The sequence below is a fragment of the Notolepis coatsorum genome (assembly GCF_963971535.1).
Source record: "Notolepis coatsorum genome assembly, chromosome: 11".
Taxonomy (NCBI): Eukaryota; Metazoa; Chordata; class Actinopteri; order Aulopiformes; family Paralepididae; genus Notolepis; species Notolepis coatsorum.
Window position 1 is genome coordinate 65,098,082 of NC_140175.1, and position 22,250 is coordinate 65,120,331.

Below are 22,250 nucleotides of genomic sequence, written 5' to 3' on the forward strand. Positions count from 1 at the left end.
TTCAAAGTAACTAGTAACTGATGGGTTCAGATAAATGTAGAGGAGAAAAGGTACAATGTTCCCTAAAATTAAAAACACTCATGTAAAGTACAAGTAGCTAAACATTTTACTTAAGTACAGTACTTGAGTAAAAATACTTAGATACTTCCCACCACTGGTTATTACGTTGGCCTTGTTGCCTTGAGTCCAACCTGCTGCCCAGCCTGATGACTACACTTTCAGCAAGTTCCTCTCACTCCTCTCACCCATTTGTGTGACTGTATCATATTTCCTCTGATCGCTGTGTGAACTCCTCAAACCTCCTACGCACCAGTATGACATAGAGAATCCGCAGGTGAAGTCTAAACATAGTTTCAGTAGAACGCAAAGTAATTAAAATTACTACCTTCAGCGCCACCCGCCAGACTGGATGAAGCCACCTGTCGGCCCGCTTGTAATATATCAAAAGCCCTCGGTTAATTACTCCGTCGTCCATTCTTTTCTGCCCCCGGTCGTATCCATTTTAAGCAGTGTTTTTCTCTCTCTCCCTCATAGTTGTACGATTTATGACACGGGCGGTGTCAACCACAAACCCCCGGTCTCAACAACCTTGGGGACGCGTGTCACCTCAACGACAACTTCGTTTAACCTAGCCCTCGATTTCCCTGTCCCCCCTTATCCGCTGTCAGGTGATGATGACGAGCTCTGTGTCATGAATGGATGCAGGTCATAGAGGCATGCCGCATTGACAGTATGTCAGGTTGTGAATGTCATACTTGTCACAAAGGCTATAACTAAACTCATTTGGTATCTGGAGTGCTCCTGCAGGGTGGGTATGATAGCTGTGGGCAATAATGGAATAGGGATAGTGAACATAGTAAGTCATGCTGTTCCCTGAAACATATACCACAAGGTGCCCTTGCGCAAGGCACTTGACCCTTGTGTGGTGTTCACTTTTTTGTTACTCAACCAATGTTCATGGGTCTGGTGGACCCACACCATTATTGATATTTTAAAACAATAAAGCCATAACAATTCATGTAAAAATACTTAACATATTTTGAATTGTATCCCAGTTGCAAGCACTCTAGACAGCATAGTTAATAGTTATCAATAATACATTTACCATATTTACTTGTTTTCAACTACAATTTCCACACTTTTTGGACCAGTGGACCTGAACACCACATACAGTATGTAATATTTATGTGTAGGGCGGTGAAAATGTGTTCTTTTATATGTTCTTCACATACAATTAGCCAACGCCAATGAGTTTAAAAAAAGAACGAAATTGAACGAACACAGAAGCAATATAAAGCGGACCGACATTAATTCCCCTGTGGCACGACATTTTAACGAAATGGATCATAAAATCAATGACCTCAAGTGCATAGGTCTAGAGATGGTTTTTCTTAATAGAAGGGGTGGTAATCATGAACAACTTCTTTTGCAACGGGAATGTGTATGGATTCATCGGCTCAAATCTATGTATCCATCTGGGTTGAATGAAGAGTTCAATTTGGCTCCATTCCTTTAGGTGAAAGCTACCCTAAGTTATCTACTGTATAAACAAAAAACTAGTACACTGATTAATGAACGGTCTAAAAACCTGATACCCCCAATGTACTGTCTTTTTTATTCCATACAGATTTGTAAATATTGTATTGTAATATGTATTAATTTGTTGTTTCATACATAGCCATCATACGCATTTATGTGATACTGTGATGATATCGTTGGGTTATGACTATAACCAAGTTCTGTTAGTTAGGGGCGATGCTTGGCATCACACTGCACTATCTCGCATACGTGCACGCGTACTGAATAAACCACAAATGTACCTCTAATACCAGTATTAGTCTGACCACACCCCTCATCAGCTTACCTTCATAAGCAGGTGTGTGGTCACCTGCTCTCCTCCTTCCCAAGCTTTCACCACAAGGTGAGGTCAAGGGCTGCAGCGGCCGTCTGATGCCAAGCATCGCCCCTAACTAACAGAACTTGGTTATAGTCATAACCCAACGTTCTGTATCGTTAGTGGCTTAGCTTGGCATCACACTGCACAAGGGAGGCCAAGCGGAGCCACTGGCTGACAAATACACCCCGCTGACAGCCCCCCAAAACCATCAGAACAGGGAGGGCCGAGCCCCCCCGACCCCCCCTAATGGAGGGTATCCCCCCTATTAGAGGCTTCACGGGAAGGCGACGGACCCGACCGTGCGAAGAGGCACTCAAGCAACTTAACGCACAGGGTGAGCAGACCGTGGCTTGACCCCACGACTACACACACGCACAACCCGCATGCCACCCGGGAACGAACGGAGGAACAACCTCGTTACTGCCCCCAGAATCACGGGGTCAAGGGCAAACCCAACCCCGTGGCAAGGCCGTAGCAGCGGAGCGCGAAGGAAGACCCAGACCCACCAAAAGGACTGGACTCCCTGGAATGGGGGCCTGGAGAAGTCCATGATGCCAGCATCAAGACCCCACCAGGGGGGCACCTAGTGACCCCGCCCCTCACATCGCCAGCGTATTCGGACAAAGGCCCCTCAGCCGAGCGGGCCCTGTCCCCCCCAACAGCACACCGCCTGGAACACAAGCCCTGCAACAGGCAGACAGCATGGTCATAACATACAAGAGTTAACCAACGGAAACAGGCAGTGCACCGGGGAAGACCAGGCAACAGGTCGTCAACCCAAGCCTGGAAAAAACTGCGGACGAGGCAGGCGCCAGAAAGGACAGCCGAACAGCCGCCCCGGCGGAAGGGGCGTATGCTGGCGTTGTCGCATAACCAAGCTTTCAACAGCACGTCAGAAGCGGGATCCGTAGACCACACGGCCCCTGACAGCTGCCCACAGAAAAGCCCATACGATCGGCAGACGTCATGAACGTGCAGGGGCACCCTCAACCGGAGAACCGGGAGTTGACACTGCAGCAACACACCAGAGAACCAACCACCCAGGCATTACCCCATGTAATGGTTGGTCCTATAACCCCTCAGGAAAAAACCCCGAAACGCACCTGCGGCACCGCCGCAGCCCGCGTTCCGGTTCCCAACAGGGCTATCCCGGGCCTACAGGTCAACGGGCATCACCCCGGACCGGGCCCGGCGATACGGGGAGCACAGGATCCCAAAGGAGGTTAACCCCACCCAACAGGCTCCTCAGCGCCAAAACGCAAGAGAAGAGCGTAATATGGAAGACCAGCCCCCAGCACCCCGCACTCGGTATTCCCAGGAGGTCACCCAACCAAGTACCAACCAAGACCAACCCGCACAGCAGCCGAGATCCGACGAGATCGGATGCGTACAGGTCGGCACGGCCATAAGCCACTATGACAGTGCAGAATACATCAAACAAGGGGTCCCATAACGCACAACCCTGTGACACCCGGATCGACCTAGCATTTTTCCCCCCTGAAAAAACCCTAAGTCCCTCAGGGTACCAGAACAGCAGATCTGCATACCCAGCGGACAACGGGTGCACTGATCTGGACCAGCGCGACCAGAACCAGTCCCGTGCCCTAATCACGCCGACCTGCCAACCCCAGGAGAAGGGGCAGATATGCGCGTCTGATCCCAACATAAAAAGAAGGCGCCACCCAGACGTGTCGGTATGAACCGCGTCCGGCGGCCCACCCCTAGGGCGTGAGACCCTTCCCATATGCCCAGACCCATTCCGTCATCATCCCCTGACATGAACGGGAACCCATCGACAACACACAGGATGTCGGAAGAGGAAAAACCCCCATCCCAATTGCTCCATAAAAACGCTGTTTTACCAAAGCAAACGAGGCGCGCCAGTCAGCAACGGCCAAAGCACATCCTGAGCTAGCACTATGTGTGCGTTTGGACATACCCACATCAACAATAGGCCGTTTAGACCACCATATTGAATCCCCAAGACGCCCAGGGAAACGACAAGAGGGGCGAGATGCAATCAACTCCATGAATGAATGAATGAAAAAATATACCCAACAGACTGCAGTACAGGAATACATACAAAAAGATAAGGGGAGGCAGACCTGAGAAGACGTTAGTCTTGTTCCATCAGGGACCCTCATTTCATATCCATCAAGACACATTCAACTCTTTATAAAATAAAGAAAAGGCATCACATGTATGACCTAACTGCACAGCTGGGAGTAAAAAACCCTGTTTTTCACATGATTTTAATCCAGTCACTCTTTTTAATCAGAGTGTAAGACCAGATTCCCCCAGAAACACCTTCCCACATGAGACCACGGTCAAGAAAAAGATATGTAAACTGTGAGACACGTGACCAACAGACTCAAGTTTGACACAAAAACGAGCGCAGCAGGTTAAGTCCTGCGCTCTAACCTCGACATCTTTACGACACCAGCTCATGGAAGGCGTCGCCATAGCAACAACGCTATAACGGGCGGGGAAAACCCACCGGATCCTGTCATAACAGGAGTCGGTAGAATACCCCTCCCCCCCCCCCCCCCTCCCCCGTCAAGCACTGGCTTGGCCCTGACTGGCTCAGCAGGGAGGTCAACAAACCCTCTAAACCAATCAAGTGGGAAAAAGGAGGGGTTTATCCGACACCCCCTCCCGAAAAACACACCTTCTATCCCTACACACAGAAAACAACCGTAGCCATTTTGAAAACCTCCGGTAGAACAAAATATATATAGCATAAGCTAATACAATGTTAGCTACCCACAAAGTGTAAAAGGGTTTACAACAAAACACAAGTCGCCTGTGCGTGAATCCCATACCCGCAGCCTATGCTACACATAGGAAGACGTTGAACGAGAGTAATGGCTAGGCCATGAAAAGTGTGTACGAGCATTACTGCAACTAACAACACAGCGTTGTGAACACATATACTTAGTTAAAGCAATGGAATACCACCAGTTCTAATTGCATGTGGAGCATCAAGCTAATAGAACCTATTACCGAGTGTAAGTTGCAGACCTTGCTTAAAAACTCGTAACACAACACAACTCATTCCCCCAACGTAACAGGGTAGATTCATAAAACACAACCCCACCACATGATTTGTATTGAAGAAACACACAGTTTGTTCGGCCAAACACAGTCCCCCTTATATCAGGGAACTTTTTATTAATAAATAAATATGTGTTCAAGGCACAAAATCATAGAGGGGCCGGGGAGGGTGTAGAGGAGGGGACACAGAGGGGGAAAAGTCACTCTCAACGGCGCCTGCCACCTCGCGCCGCTCGAGTCTTGCCACCCCGGGGAGCCCCGGAGGGACGGTAGGTTACAGTCTGCTGGACACGACGTTCCCTACCGTCTCCTCCGGTCTGGGATGGGCCGGCGGTGGCCGAAGCGTCCTTTCGTCCCCTGGCCCTCTTGGCAGGGCCAGCAGCGGCGGCGGAGGCAGTGGTAGCGGCGACGGAGACAGCTCGACGTCGCGGAAGCCTTCTGCCCCCACCGGCAAGGACGGGAGGCGGAAAATGGGGTTGGAGGATGGATCTCTCCTCTGCCATCTCTCTGCATGTTGAGGTCATCAATAGCAGGGCCTTCCCGAACAGGCCAGCGTCGGAGAGGGCGGCCGTCAGAAGAGGGGTTCTCTTCCGTTCCGGCACACGGGCCTGCTCCAGCCAAAGATGACGCTGGCCCAGGGTGGCCAGGGCGCGCACTTTCCCCATGGCTATGGCTAGCACCTGGGAGAGGTGCAGCACAGCTCCCGCAGCCTGGGTGATCTGATCGCACCTCACCTCGTTCAGATCCGCGCCGCCCGTCATTATCCCCGATACAAATCTAGCCAGGTGGGCGATGTTAGAGGCCGCAGCCAGCGACTGTGTACCGGCGATAAATGACTGGTCACCCCAATAAGCCAATCGCCTAGCCGACCTCCCCTGGAGGACCGGCTTGCATAGGGGCTCCCACACCATATCCGGACAGAGGAGCGCGGCCATCGGATTGTCAAGCCGAGGTACGCCCTCCCCCATACCTTTGACCAACCCCGACACCCGCGTAACTGGTACGTAGGCGGGAGTTAGTCCCATGATGTTGGAGACCGCCTGACCCCGACGAACATAGGCCCCCATCGATGGGAAAAATGGGTAGACAACGTCCACCCCTCTCACCGGGGGACGCTGCCAGGGATGGCCTATGAGGTCATCAGGGACAGGTGCAGGCAATGGCTGCGGCAGCGGCACACCGTTTGCAGCGGCGGCTACCGCCATGAGCTCGGGAAACAAGGCCCGCAGTTCCCCCTGCGGACCCTCCTCCACCGACCCCGCATCCCTCGCATACAGCAGGCTGCGACTTGTCAAGGAGCCACAATCCGATGCGGCTGACAGTAGGGCATCCTGTTGATGAGGCCAAGGTGGTTCCCCGACATCCTCGAACAAGGCGCCCCGTGGAGCCATTTCTCCCCCCTCCGGGGTCTCCGGAGGAGGGATACTCCCCTCCACGGGACCATCATACAAGAACCCGTCCGCCTCCTCCATGAAGTCTTCAGTTTCCATCAGAAATCCAGAGTCGGACGCGGCCTCGCTGGTCTCCAGCAATTCCCCAAACCCAGGCCGTTCGCGTCTGCACGCCACCATGTTACGACGTGAGCGAGCAGACGCAAAAAGTTTTCGTCGCAAATCCTCTGGCTCTAAGACAATCCCCCGTTCATCAACGGGCGATTCCCCAGAAACAGAGGAACCAGAGTCGAGATCAGGCCATCGCCGGAGCGACGGCACCGAACCCTCGGCTCGTCGGTGAGAAAAACTATCCACCGGCAGTCTCCCGGGCTGGGTCGGCAACCACGAGAGTGGCAACAGCCCAGCACCGGAACGCACGACGGAGGCGGGAATGGAGAATCGGTGGTGAAGAGTAGGTCTAGCGGGTCTACTCTCCGCGGAATACATTATGACCCAAACCTTTTTCTTATATAAACAAGTGAGAGAAGAAAAAGGTTAGGCACAATGTAAACCTAGTCACAACTCTTTTCAACTATCAACGACACGTCAAGTGGGGTACTACCGAGGCACTTCCTTGTGGTGAAAGCGAGAAGGAGGAGAGCAGGTGACCACACACCTGCTTATGAAGGTAAGCTGATGAGGGGTGTGGTCAGACTAATACTGGTATTAGAGGTACATTTGTGGTTTATTCAGTACGCGTGCACGTACGCGAGATAGTGCAGTGTGATGCCAAGCTAAGCCACTAACGATACAGAACTACCTGTCAATCTAGCCCTGCTACTGATCATGACGTCAACCTAGCCTGTTGACTGATTGCCGATTGTTCCCACCTGGATGTTGTCAAGTACAGCCTAGTTAAGGTTTGTTTGTCACAATTGTCATTGCACACTGAAGAAGGCCGGATGGCTGAAAGCGTTTTGTGCGTTATACAACTTGTGCATATAAAAATAAAAACAACGATTTCCCCAAGTGCGGTCCCTATTCCATTTTTTGCAACTTAATTAATGTTGGACTACGCACCTGTCTGAGCGCAGTTGTTACCCCCTTTTAAAAAAAAAAGAATTCATCGTATAATTGATCTTTTAGTAAACATTGAAATCGGGTCCCACAGACCCAAACACCACACAAGGGTTGTGCTAATATTTCTGATCATTTGACATGAGGACAGTGTAAACTCAACCCACGTAAAATTACATTGAATAAGCATTATACTATAAGACATGATGTAATTATGTTTCCCCATTCCATTGTGCCGACACTGAGAACCTTGCAGACTCAACCACTAAAATGCTTATAGTCACAAAATGTTGAATGATCAAAGGTCTTAGCATCTTTACCATCGTTAGCATCTTTGAGTGTCCTCAACAAGCTTTCCTTGATAAATTAAGGTTAAAAAGGTCATAGAGGCGTTTTGATTGATTGATTGATTGAAACCTTTATTAACAGATTGCAGAATGGGTACAATACAGTACGGCTCAATACACACAATTGTTAAGGGGATGCAGACCAGGGAAAGACTTTTGTCTTGTTTACATCAGGGCCGCCCATTTTCAATCCATAATGACATTTATGACATACACAACATACAGATATACAGTACTGTTACATTTGTGACATACAAGATATGCAAATATACAGTACTGTTAAACAGAGATCCTAACAGAAAATATATACATACGAGGGGGAGGAAACTGTACATTAGGAGGGGGTGGGTGTGTGGGAGGGGGGGTTTGGACATTTACGGGGGCCAGTTTCGAATGGCAGCCTCCCGTAGGTGCTCTTTGAGAGCGGTTTTGAAGGTGGGTAGGGATTCACATATTCTTTTTAAGGCTGTGGGTAGGGCGTTCCACATTACTGTGGCATAATTGCGAAACGTGTTTAGTCCCTTGTTTGAGCCGAATCTGGGTTGAACATGATTTGTGGACCTCCCTCTGGTGTTGTGGTCGTGGTATTCACTGACTTTTTGGAAGTATTTCGACATGTACATGGGTACCTTAGTGGTGTAGTGTATCCCATTGTGTGTAGGCCCATTGCCAGTTGCTGTACTCTGTTGTCTACTCTAAGCCATCCTAGGTTGTCAAAATGGGCAGGGGTGAGGTGGGTTTTAGGAGTAAGGGCAAGCAGTAGTCTGAGTTTGTTTTGTGATGTTTGTAAACTTGTTTTTAGTGCCTTTGAGGTGCTTTGGTACCATGAGGTGCAAGCATAGTCGTAGTACCCTTGAATGAGTGCTCCTCTTAGAGTCTTCAGTGTATTCTTGTTACCAGAGAGGAGATCCGGTACAAGAATCTTCTTTGTTGGTTGACTTTTTTGATTACATTGGTTACATTGCCATTTTGTCACAGGAAAGATTTGCCTCTAGGATGGAACCCACTACCAGGTATGTAATTTCATCTTTCCTTGTGACAATATTGTCACCTACTGTAATAGAGAATACGTTGGTCTTGCTGAGTTTGTTATTTGATCCGAAGAGAATGGACTCTGTTTTACCCAGGTGTAATGATAGTTTCTTATCAGCGAGCCAGGTGCAGATTCTGCCGAGTTCTGAGCTGAGGGTTTTTTCAACCTGTAACTTGTTCTTGTCAGAGACCAGCAGGGCTGAGTCGTCCGCAAACAGGAACAAGTTGCAGTCACAAGATGACGACATGTCATTTGCATAAATTAGGAACAGTAACGGTCCTAGTATACTTCCTTGTGGAACACTGTGAGGGGGGGGGATAGGGTACCGTTTACATCCACCATCTGTTCCCTCCCCTAAAGGTATGATTGCATCCAGCTCACTGATAGACTATCAAAACCAATTGCTTTTAGCTTGTCAATCAGAATGGAGTGATTGACAGTGTCAAAGGCATTTTGTAGGTCCAGCATGTCCATGCCGCAGTATTTGCCCGTGTCCACCTCTTGTTTGATGTGGTTGTTCAAATAGAGAAGGCATGTGTCAGTGGAGTGGGATGTTCTGAAGCCAGATTGGAATTTGTAGATTCGATTTTTTTCCGCTAGGTACTTTTCGACCTGTTCGTAGAAAATTTTTTCCATGACTTTCGAGATGGAGGTGAAAATAGAAACAGGGCGGTAGTTGCCTGGGTCTAATTTGCTGCCCTTTTTGTGCAGAGGGGTCACCCTCGCAATTTTGAAGTCCTTGGGGACATGTGTCTGTTTTATGGAGAGGTTTATTATGTGTGTGATGACTGGGGTGATGGCGGCTGCTGAGTCTCTGAGGAATTTGGAGGGGATGTTGTCATGGCCAGTGGCCTTGTTAGGTCGGAGGGCGCTCAGTTTTTTGAGTACCTCATCTGTTACCATTTTCCATTTCTTGAAAAAAAACCTAGGTTTTTGTAGTAAGCTACTATGTGTTCTACCCCATAAAGCCCTGAGTGGGAGGGTAGTTTGTTTACCAGTGTTGTGGCTATGTTTGTGAAGAAGATGTTTAAGTAATTGGCTACATCCAGCTTGTCTGTGATGAGCGTGTTGTCCGTTTTTATGTTTATGTTTGAAAATCTGGTTTTAAGTTTTTTACTGCAGCCTAGTTGATTATTGAGTAATTTCCAAAGTTCACGTGGTTTGTTTTTGTTTTCCTCAGTTTTGTCATTGATGAAATTATTTTTTGCAGTTTTGATCATGGAGTTTACGTCGTGCCATCAGTGTTTTGGTGGAGTAGCCTATAGGGGACAATTTGATGAGGCGAAGTCTGCCACTCTTGCCCTGGCTACTAAATGGGGAAGTCAAACACAGTTTGAATCAACGCAGGGCCAGGAAAAGCGTCACTTTGTTGAACTTTCTGAAGACAGCCGCCTCACTGACGCAGAGAGAAACTTTCGGGGTGAACGTTTCAATGCATGTCTCAATATAATCATCCAGCAACTGTCCCAAAGATTCACCAGTTTAAATGCAACTGTGAACATTTTTGAGGCAATTCACCCCAACACACTACTGCAAGCAAAGGATGAGGAGTTTACACCAAGCTGCCCAGGAGAGCACTATAGTCGGGACATCGCCACAAGCTGCTCTTGTGGTCCGTGGTGAATGGTGTGTCAGAAATGTAGTCATTTTATTAGGCTATGTTTACGTTGTTCTTGTAGTTTGTTGGCTTTATGTCATGTTATATCATTATCTGTATATATTTAGTTTCTCTACCCTTTGTAGAAACGAAATCTTAAATATTACACCTTTTCTTTGGTTAGTTTTCTTTCAAACATTGTTTTAAATTGTAATCTTAGACTGTTTGCGACTTTTTACGCACGAGAGTCAGATTACCACCCCGGACTCCCTATATAATGTCAAGCTTTATTGGCTTTAAAGGACCCGGTCATGTAGCCCCCCCCCCCCCCCCCCCCCCCCAGCCCGTGTCTGATAGGTTCCGCTGCTGTTAAATGGGTTACAAATGTGTAACTATGGAAGGAGTAAGCCGACCACTAAAAAGAAAACCCACGCGGCAGCGCGAGCACATAACAAAAGAACGTTTCGAGAGGAGTGGAAGTTTGGAGATAGTGGTGTTTCAAGAGACTGGCTAGTAGTAGCTACACAGTAATATGATGCTGGGCTGTAGTTATGAGTTGTTCTGTGTGGCGCAAGTATGTCAAAAAGAAAAACAGAAACAACACGTTTGTCATCTGTAGTAAATAAATGAAGCTGGAATCCATTCGTGACCATGAACAGAGCCAGTAGGTGGAAACTGAGGTACACTTTCTAACAACCTGCCCACTGTACCAAGATATCAGAGACATATACTCCCCATGAATTGCAAACACCCAAAGAGAGTTTGAAAACATGTATTGTGCACTTGTCGTTGACATTAACATGCGGTTTCATTTTGCGGTAAACAAAACGTGACATCATCGGATTTTCTTTTACATTTTTTTTGCATTACCGAAAATTGGCACTGTTGGATCTCACGTGAACCGATACACGGTAGTACCAACGTGTTTCGGTCGGTACCCTTAAAAGTACTGAATTTGGTAGCCATCCTATAAGTATTATAGTGGGTATTTTTATTTTATTGTATATGTTCATTTATTGCCACGTTTTGCTTATCATCTTTTCCATATGGGTCGGTACATTCCCCAGCATATTACTCTCATATTCAAAACTGATGAAACAAAATGTCATGGCATAGGCCAGGAACACTAGTATTTGGGATGTGAGAAGCTTGCCTGCATTGCATTCACTTTCACTTCCAGTCTGGCTGATTTCAGGTGTTTTTATTCTGGTCAACATACCTGATAGGTAGGTATACGTAGACTCTGCCTAGTAACATACACTGATTGGCCTGGTTGGAATTCCAACCAGAGAAATCCCCATTCAGGGCAGCAGGACCAGAGTCTGCGCCACAAAATAATTTTAAAGTAGACCGGACTAGCAAGCTAGGGATTCAGGGGCTGAATCCACGTGATATGAACAAGCTCACTACCCAATGGATGAAGAAGCAGCCTAGTTACTTTTAGTGTTATGTTGATGAGTACCATTAGAACCTCTCTGACCTTTATGGCTCCCTCTCTGCAGTGTGGCAATTTATTTGAGAGGTTTTCAGAGAACCCACTGGCTCAAATCAATTAAAGAAATATCCATTATTTACTGTCATTTATTTCCCAGTGAAGGATAGAGTATTTATTTTCTTGAAAATGACTCAGGCTTACTTTGTAATTTGTATGCCTGACGATCATCATCCTTACTGATGCCAGAAAGATGGTGAAATATTTCCCTTTTTAAATGCAGAAGAAGAAGAGCAACAACAACACACTTACAAGCATTGTTCTGGTCAAGGATGGGCTGGGGGTGTTGTTTGTTTGCTGATTTGTTTCCAAATGTATCTTTCACAAGGTCATAGGTATAGTTGAGGCTGTGACGGAGAATCAGGATTTCAGCTCTTCTGCTTCAGCTCTCTTTCAAGGCATCTCTGCTTTATTTGATAGCACATTATGGACCTGAAAGAGTTTATATTGTATTTAACTATGACGTGTGAATGAGGTCATTGGGTCTCATGCACCAACGGACTTATGACAAAAGTTAACCCCTTAACACATTGTCTGCCACACAGTTTGCCCATCTTATACCACTCTCTGCCAGTGCTGTAACCCTATGGAGTCGCTCACTTTCTTTGCAGGGCTATAACTTTTTAAATATTATAGCTATATCGACATTACTATGGCCCATTCAACATCGGGTATCTATCGTTCCGGATGTGGGAACGTTAACGCGAGTTATAGGCCCTGACGCATATTATACATAATCGATTGGCGTTTCGTTCCTATACACGCTATATTAAAAAATTCAAATACATATGATCGCTATACATTATGCTCCATCATGCGTGAAGGAAGGGGGGGGGGGGGTCGTTTATGATTCCTTGATTGTCAGTAACGGCTTTCTTTAGTACGACATCATATGTTGATCAGATGGATTGCAATGAAATAAATGCACAATCGAGCTGGAATTAACGTTAGATTCCTCTTACCTGTGGCCGAAATTCCAATTATTTGATTTCGATCTGCTAGATCCATTTTCCATTTGTACGGTGCAATAAACGCCGAAAGTGTCTCGAAAGTAATCCAATGCACTCAAGGTGTTTGTCTGGATCCACGTAACAAGATAGCTCTGCCGGAACTTTTTCCCCGATGCACAGAGCGCCACATCCGGTTTAGAGTGGAGTGCAACTCGCCCGAAATCCACCAGGCGGCGGTATTGAGGTGTTGCAATATCAGACAGAGTCCAGCTGGCTCCCGGAGCCTTCCTGGATGAATTATGAATGCCAATAGCGAATAAAGGAAATAACGATCATAAAAACTAGTAAACTCGTTGTTGGCGTTATTAGATTGGCGGGCAATAACGAGTAAACTCGTTTTCGGCGCAGGATGTGTTAAGCCCGACGGGACCGGTACCAGGCCGAGATTTATTTCACGTCATAAATAGATATACTAGATAATATAATAGAATACTATTATACTTTTTTTCTTTTCAAATGTAGCCAATAGTAAAGACCCTAACCCTATCAAAACAGCAGTCAACGTGTATATTTTCAGCACTATGTTTGTTTACCAATAGCGATTAGTGTTATTATCATTTTTACTGGTACACACATTACAAAAACCTTTGTAAAACATAGATTTTCCGTGGGATTTTTATAAACTTTGGACCTGTACTACATAAGACTTGATGCTATGGAACCATTCTGTTTTCCAGCTCCTACCTCTCAGCTGGAACTTAAAAACAGGCTTCTGGCAACCACTAAACAGAAATGTGAGTACACAAAACTTTTGCTTCAGTGTGTTCAAACCTCTGTTACTCTAAAAAAGCACTCAAAGTGATTTTTTAAATTTTATTGTGTAAGAAACTTCAGAATGTTACCTTTCAAAAGAGACCAGACTTGTGTATGTGCTATAAGTATAAAGTATAATAAATCGCTTTGGGTATGCAATGGTAAAAATTATTTTTATAAACTAGCCCCATTTTTGCCCGATTCGAATCCAACCGTTGAGCGCCAAAACCCGAGATTTCACAGGTTTTGATCCTTTTAACTTTTTTTTCGATGTCCCCATTCTAAACACTCGCGCGGACCTGCCCGTGTCTCCCTGGCACCGCTGCCTACGTTAAAATTGCAATGACGATCGAATCCCGACAGGTGGCAGTATCGCCTACCTTTTGAACTGGGTCTCTAAGGTGTCTCTCTCTCTGGCTGCAGGAATCCCCTCCCTCTCAAAGTGAATCAGAACGTACGGTTATGTATATAACCATAATTATATGAGTATAGTGACGCTCTGCGTCATACTGCAATACTCTTCCATATCTCTTGACAATAAACTGGACGACATCCGAGCAAGGATTAAATTCCAGAGAGACGTTAGAGACTGCAATGTTCTCTGCTTCATTGAAACGTGGCTGTCGCCAGAAATCCCGGATCACGCCATCCAACCGGCCGATCACTTCTTCATTCACGGCAAGGATAGAACAGCAGAGTCCGGTAAACAGCGTGGAGGAGGTATTGCATTCATGTTGAACAACAATTGGAGCGATCCAGCCAACGTGAAGGAATTATCTAACCACTGCTGCCCCAACCTGGAATATATAACCATCAAGTGTCGACCCTTCTTCCTCCCAAGGGAGTTAACGGCGATCATCCTTGTCGGAGTGTATATTCCACCGCAAGCCAGCAATAGTGCTCTCCAAGCTCCACGACGAAGTAAACAAACTCCAAGCAGTGAACGTTAACGCCGCCATTGTAGTAGTGGGTGATTTCAATAGCGCCAATCTGAGAAAGGTTTTGCCTGACTTCTATCAGCATGTGACTTGTAACACCAGAGGCGGTAACATTTTAGACCACTGTTACACGCAATTCAAGGGTGGATACAAGGCTCATTCTGCTAGTGGCTTTGGGAAGTCTGATCATGCGGCCATCTTTCTTTCTCCAAAGTACAAACAAAAAATCAAGAGCACACCTGTAGTCTCGCGAAAGGTGCAGAAATGGGATGTGGCGTCAGAGGAGACACTCCAAGCTGCGCTTGAGTGCACAGACTGGGGTGTGTTCCGCGACACAGATAACATTAATGTCTACACGGAGACAGTGCTGGACTTTGTTCGTACTTTGGTGGAAGAAACAATCCCCACTACCACAATTAAAGTTTACCCAAATCAAAAACCCTGGGTTTTCGACGAGCGGTGAACATTGAGGGAGAGAGAAGGAGAGTGGGTTCAGAGATGGTGGAAGACGACAGACAGAAAAAAATAAGAGAGAGAGAAGATAGATAAGAGACAAGGCATCGGGCATCAGCTGAGAAGTCCATCTTATTTGTGGCCTTGAAATTCCATTACCCGACACGGGTCATTACATAATGTTATCTGTACTTTGGCTCCATAGAAGCTGACAGGGAGAAAAAACTAAAGCAAACAGGTGGAGGTGTCACTTGTAATGGACGGGAGACTGGTTTTAAAAGACCTACGGTATCAGGAGACTGGTTTTAAAATACCTACAGTATCGGGAGGCCGGTTTTAAGAAACCTACAGTATCGGGTGACCGGTTTTACTGCCTCTCAAACATCCGAGGCCTCTCAACGTCTTTTCATTGTAAAATAGCCAATGAATTGGACACTAAGAGCAAGTCCTCGAGCGGCTCGCTGATAGCTCAGGGAATACGCACCGTTGTCTTAATTGATCTCATTATCTCCCTCCTGTTCGAACCACAAGACGTCCTGTCCTCGGGTGTATCTTGGCATCACCATTCCAGGCACGCCCTTTAGTAAAAAATCGTCGGTAGCATTATCAAAGTCTCTGATGTTTTGAGTGGAATGAAGTGATTTCCTGTGAGAATAGCGATAAATGAGACTATAATTGCTGTAATGAGTGACATAATCATACCGACTGTCTGCTTTTTATCTCTCTCTTTAATTTACAATTAAACTTGAGATAGATGATATTGTGATGTAATGGGAAGGAACAGTGTGTGTGTGTGTGTGTGTGTGTGTGTGTGTGTGTGTGTGTGTGTGTGTGTGTGTGTGTGTGTGTGTGTGTGTGTGTGTGTGTGTGTGTGTGTGTGTGTGTGTGTGTGTGTGTGTGTGTGTGTGTGTGTGTGTGTGTGTGTGTGTGTGTGTGTGTGTGTGTGTGTGTGTGTGTGTGTGTGTGTGTGTGTGACCGTATTGTGGACATTGTGTCTGATGCGGTACGGAACATATCACCAGCTAGTGCAACAATGTACAAACATGCCAGAGTGAAACCAGAGTGGTTTGGCCTTACCAACGATGTTTTTGCTAACATACCCAATACACCGGACGTTGTTTTTGTTGACACCAGCCACGGAGAGGTGCTGGTCATAGAAGTAGGCTGTACCTTTGACCTGTACATGGACCGGGCCTTCCGGGACAAGTATATCAAATACCAACCACTGCTCAGTGTGATGACTGACCTTGGGTATAGGTGTAGATATGGTGTACTTGTGTTCGGAAGTCTTGGCCATGTACACAAATCCACCATGACCGGTCTGAGAATTGCTGCAATGTCTAAAAGAAAAGCCAAACAAATTGCCAAATATTGCTCTGTCTCAGCTATTATTGGCAGCTTAGCCACGTGGAGAAGGAGGTGCTATGTGTACCCTTAAGTGTTCAGTGCTGCTTGGCCCCGATACATTTGATTCCCTGTTTATGTAATATAATTTGTGGAACCAAATAAAGTATTAATGTGTGTGTGTGTGTGTGTGTGTGTGTGTGTGTGTGTGTGTGTGTGTGTGTGTGTGTGTGTGTGTGTGTGTGTGTGTGTGTGTGTGTGTGTGTGTGTGTGTGTGTCTTGACAGTCTTATAGAGGCTTTGCACAGAATGTTTGGAATGCTCACGTTTGGAATGCTCATCAGCTGCACTGAAACCAGGCATTTTCTTTTTCGTAAGTGGTTACCAATGGGTATAGGCAGCCAGACAGTATTATATAAAGAGAATCACAATCAGATAACGGTGGCTCTGTGTTCCCCCCCCCCCCCCCCCCCCCCCCCCCTCTCAGGACACTGAGATCCTCAACACGGCTGTTCTCAACGGGCGCACTGTCGCTGTGCCGGTAAAGGTAGTCACTGTGGGAACAGACGGCGCCGTCTCCGACGTGACAGAGTCGGTCGAGTGCTGGTCGACAGATGAAGAGGTGGTGAAGGTGAGTGTACAGAGGGAAGGGTGGGGGGGGTGCTAGAGGTAGCCAAGAGGTTAGAGAAGTGACCTTGTGACCGGACGTTTGCCGCTTCAATCCCTGGACTGGCAGGGGCGAATAGCACTAAAACCATTTAAGTGCCCTTGAGCAAAGTAGTCATTAAGCAATGGCTGAGAAATGGCTTTGTTATACTCTGTTGCTCAGGAATGAGTAGTGTGGTATCAGCATGATTCATAAGACATATATTGAAAAGTATCCGCCCGATTTGTACAAGTGATGGCTTATTTTGAAGGTAAGAACCTGTACTTTCATATAATGTTAGAAAAAAATGTGAAGCTTGCTTGACAATACCCTATTATCTGTGCCTGGGATTTACAATTCAATAGAGAATCCAGCATGAGCAGGAGAGCACTGAACACCAAACAGAACGCCAGAACAGTCTTGTCCTTAATAATCAATAGCTTCACTTTACTTGTTTTCTTGTCCAGCATTATATAGGCTGAATATGACTCTGGCATACGTTTCTTGTAACCTCCAATACCAGGTCCTTTTGAAGGAATTAGCAGAGTTTCAGGGTTGTAGAATCATAGATCAATATTTTGAGGTCAGAGAAGATCAGAGCAGCGCCCCCTAATGTTTGACGGCTCTCTCTGGACAGAAGATAATAAGGTAACAGAAACACAGCTGTCAATTACACATATCATATTGGGAACACAATTTGATTTTGACAACCATGCCTTTTTGAAACGAAACAATAAATTATAAATTGTTCCATGGGTTCCTCGAGTCCTGAAGTTCACAAAACATATCCAAGGTCCACGTAAAACCTCCCATTAAAGTAAAACATTTTTTTTTACCCAACAGCATTAATGGAACCAGTTTGCCGCCAGGGAAGGCTCCATCAGAATGTATAACTGGCATACAGTATAGTCTTCAGTAGTAATCTTCACATTAACCACTTAACCTCTTAAGCCTGAGCCCTATTTTCTGAAAATCCGCCTAAAAATACATACCTAAGTAAATGGAAGATTGCTCCACTTCTACAAGGTCCATTTGCATGTTCTTTGTATCTAGGGACATCTATGGATCTCAGGGAATGTATGCCCCGTGTCAGAAATAGTGTGTCTGTTACTAGGCTTGAGTAAATTGAGATTAACCAAACGAGAATGTACATTTAATTTTTTTTATCTTTGACGGTGAATAACACCATGCTAAAAATGACCAGACATGAAAAGTAAATTCTTCTTGAGATCACGTGTACAAAAAATCTAAGCAAATTAATAATGGGACGATGATTAAACAGGATATTTTGTAGAGACACTATGAATTCTGCTATCCGGACACATTATGTATAATATGATTATAGAATATCAGGCATATAAATTACCGTATTATGGCCAAGTCGCACATCTATGGATCGGGCCGTTCATCGTTTCCATGGACAGTGTATAAACAAGGCTGCACAGATGCCATGAAATGTAATTATTCTTTGTTCAACTCATTTTCAGTTCTTATTCATAAAAGAGACTAAAACATATGGGGGGCACAATAATATAATATTTCCATTTTATACCGTTTTGAATAGAGTATGGTTTGGGTGTTTTTCAGTAATTCCAGGAAAAAGGCGAGAAAAGGCATTTTACTGTAATCCAGTCATCACGTTGTAATTTTTCGGCTGATTATCTAATCATCCTGACATCAACGCTAAATTATCATTAGTATGTCTCCTTGTCCATACAGTACATGAAATGACCGTCGTAGCGGGTTGGAACGAGGGGTCCAGAGAGGGGGCATGCCATTGTAGTTATCAGATGATGTTTCATTGAGTTACACCCACAACACCTCAAGAAGGTTCTTCAGTGATTACCTGGAACCACACTATTTCCACTACACCCACTCTAAGTAGACCCAACACCACCCTCCTCTACACCCACTCTCAGTAGACCCAACACCACCCTCCTCTACACCCCTCTCACTAGACCCACCACCATCATCTACATCCCTCTCAGTAGACCCTACCATCATCATCTACACCCCTCTCAGTAGATCCACCACCCTCCTCTACACCCACTTATTCACGTGGGTGTAAAATACAATCCAAAATTCCAAAGACAATTACCAATATTAGCCTGTAGGATGTCTAACTGTGTTTTAGGGATGCTGAATCTATTCTAAACAACTGCCTTTTCACAGAAAAGCATTTTAACCTGTTAATCTGTAGACCGTTTTCGCCTAAAGGTACATGCCTAAGTAAATGGAAGATTGCTCCACTTCTGCAAGGTCAATTTGCATGTTCTTGGTATCTAGGAACATCTAGGGACCTGGGGGTATGTATTTCCAGTGTCAGAAATATTGTGTCTGTTACTAGTAATATTGTGTCTGTAATGAATAAATTAATTATAATTAATTATGATTTATGATTTTGATGATGATGATCAAAAATGTATATGGGTAGGAGAAAATGCTCACTGAGCTCATTCACCACCTTATTGAGATCATGTGTACAAAAAATCTAAGCTAATTAACCGCGGGAAGATGATTAAACAGAAGGATTTGTAGATACAGTAATTAATGATAATCGACTTTAATTATAAATTCATATTTGACCTTGAACTTGACCTTGACCTTATTATGGCCAAATCATACATCTATGGATAGGGAAAATGCTCCTCTTTCCAATGGCAGGGTTGAATCTGGATTTAGTCATTTCTTGCGGTTTTTACGATAATTAGCATTTTCCGATACATTTGTATTTCCGATCAATCGTATAAAACATCGGTAAAAATGAAAATATACACTTTGACTACTGTTTTTGATAGGGTTATGGTCTTTACTCTTGGCTACAAAAAAATTATATTTAAAAACATTGACCTCTTAACATCCAAGGGCCCACATGTGGACGATTCTTTGCCGACCTCTAGTGGCTCGGGTGTGCATTTCTTTTAATACAATATATAGATAGAATTAAAGCCCTATTTGTTGCCTGTCGATTTCCCCTTCAGGTGACAAAATCCGTTCAGCGGTTCTCGAGTTAAATGCCGATATGTGAGGCGTGCCCCAAAGTATGCAAAAGTACACATTACCACCCCCGACTCCCGGGGCTCTAGCTCCGTCAATGATTTGGCGATCTCGAAAATCTTTACACAGGGTTGTACCCAATGAGGGTGGCTTTCCAAAGATACCCCATGATATGATAATTGGGGATCTAATACGGTCTCTATTGATCGATTTATGATAAAGAAAAGCAGGGGGACCTTAAGGCTTAACAGGTTAATATAATTTTGGAAGAATATAGTATAACATTACAACAGAGTACAGTATACAGTATTTGAAACCTTGGTAAATCAGTTTTTAAAGTTCACCCTACTCATCTAACTATCCAGCATCTCCCTTACTCCCCTTCTCATCTGGCTGGTTGATGTTCTGGCAAGAGTTACCATGACAGTTACCACAAGCAGATATACACCTGACCCCTTGCTTTTTTCCGCAGCACCCGAGTGAGCTACAGTCCCCCTGACAATTGCACCTGACACACATCAGAAGATAGTCTGGTGCAAAGGGGTCTGCTGTAGGGACTGGTTCATAACCTTGTTTTCCCAGTTTCTATCCATACATCCGGTGATTCACTTTGTAGCAGTAGCCAATCTGTGGTTTGGAGATATGCCCAAAGAGAGTGCTGCAGCTCCTGTAGTCTGGGGTAGTTTCTGAGGTCTGATGTTCCCAGCAGCGGCCTGCTTGCTGAAGATATCAAATCTCAAGTCCCCCAAGTCTTTAGGTGGTTTCCCGAGGAACATCAGCGTGAATAGTTCACAGCCGGCTTTGATTATGTCATCTTTCTCGGCTCGGATGTCAAGAAAGACGTCCATGTCTTGCAGAGCCTGGTGAGCAAAGTTGGTTTGCTAAACCCAGAAATCGCTGACACTGTATCACAGCCAGAGAAGCTGTGAAGGAAGATCAGATCCTTCTGGTATCCCTCTGGGAGGGCCTCCCGGATCTTTCCAACATCATACAATGTTTCTTTGGCTGTTGTAAGGATTGCTGCAGATGCAAGAAGATGGAACTCGATGGCCTTGGCATAAGCACCAGCTGAGAGGATGTGTTCTGCTGTGTTGCTGCCTGGGTACACCAGCTGTATTAACTCTTGCAGTCCGGAGTCTGCCATGATCACTCCGATAGAGCCCAGGAAGCTTTTCAGGAGGTGTAACCCGCCTACTGTAGTCTTGTGATGAGGGGGAGGTCAGACTGGAGGTGCTTTCAGCCATATTGGCAGGTCGATTGTGATGGCAGCAGGAGACTGACAGCTGCGTAGGCCTATGTAAGATAGCAATATTTTATGGTCAGGGAGACATTTTTACTCAAAATGAATAGTTGGAATAGATTCAGCATCCATAAAAACCTGTAGACATCCCACACGCTAATATTAGAAAAATTATATTTCAATTTTTTCCGCCACAGCCCCCTGGCCACCCAAACTTTGCGTCGCTCTACAGAATGTTGCCCATAGATTTTGGTTTGAATAAATTGAGAGGTGTTACAGAAATGCTGCACTAATAATAACATGAATTAAAAAAAAGAAAAAAAGATTTATTCTAAAAGTTATAATTATTTTGTCTCGTCTTAAAATGAACAGAGATTTCGGCAAGATTTAATTTTGTAAACTACATTTGTGTCGTCGTTTGTAGTCAACAACATTGCATTAATTACGTCACGTTAGCGTCACACGATCTACATTAACGTGACGTCTCGTCTCATTGTCGTCAGGGGAAAAAGCTTTGTTGATGACCAGATTTAGTCATAATTATCGTTGACTAAATTAACACTGATGGTCAGAACATCTTTCTAAAATTCCCTAACTACTATAGCAGAATGATAATAGGTTCAGCAAGACCTCTTTCCAGCTAGCATAGTGTGGAGAGAGGTATGGCTACGCAAGACTACATGAAAATAGCAAGACATGAAAACAAGACAGTAAAAGCACATGAGAATGTAAAACAGTAGATGATAAGCCATACAAGCTGACGTTCAATGTATTCAACTACCTAAATTGAATAAACATTAAATGTATTTATGCTGTTTTCACTCAACCAGCAACAAAACACATAGCATCTCTTCAGTATCATCACTGCTAGGAGAGGTGTCTGGGAGAATAACTTTATGACAGTAGCAACCTCATGCTTGCCTTCAGTACCAGTGCTGCTAACGGCAGTCTCTGGCAGAATAATGTCTATGACAATAGCAACCTCATTATTCTCTGCTGT

The 22,250-nt window shown here is 45.3% G+C and overlaps 1 protein-coding gene across 1 annotated transcript in view; it reads left to right on the plus strand.

Annotated features, from left to right (window-relative positions):
• Positions 1-22,250, plus strand: part of LOC311237141 (transmembrane protein 132C) — a gene marked incomplete at its 3' end in the record, with an annotated part of 879,977 nt that overhangs the window by 713,064 nt on the left and 144,663 nt on the right. Inside the window, exon 5 of the mRNA XM_084324947.1 lies at positions 16,855-16,998. Within this exon, the coding sequence (XP_084181073.1) occupies positions 16,855-16,998 (144 nt within the window). The remainder of the gene's footprint in view (positions 1-16,854; positions 16,999-22,250) is intronic.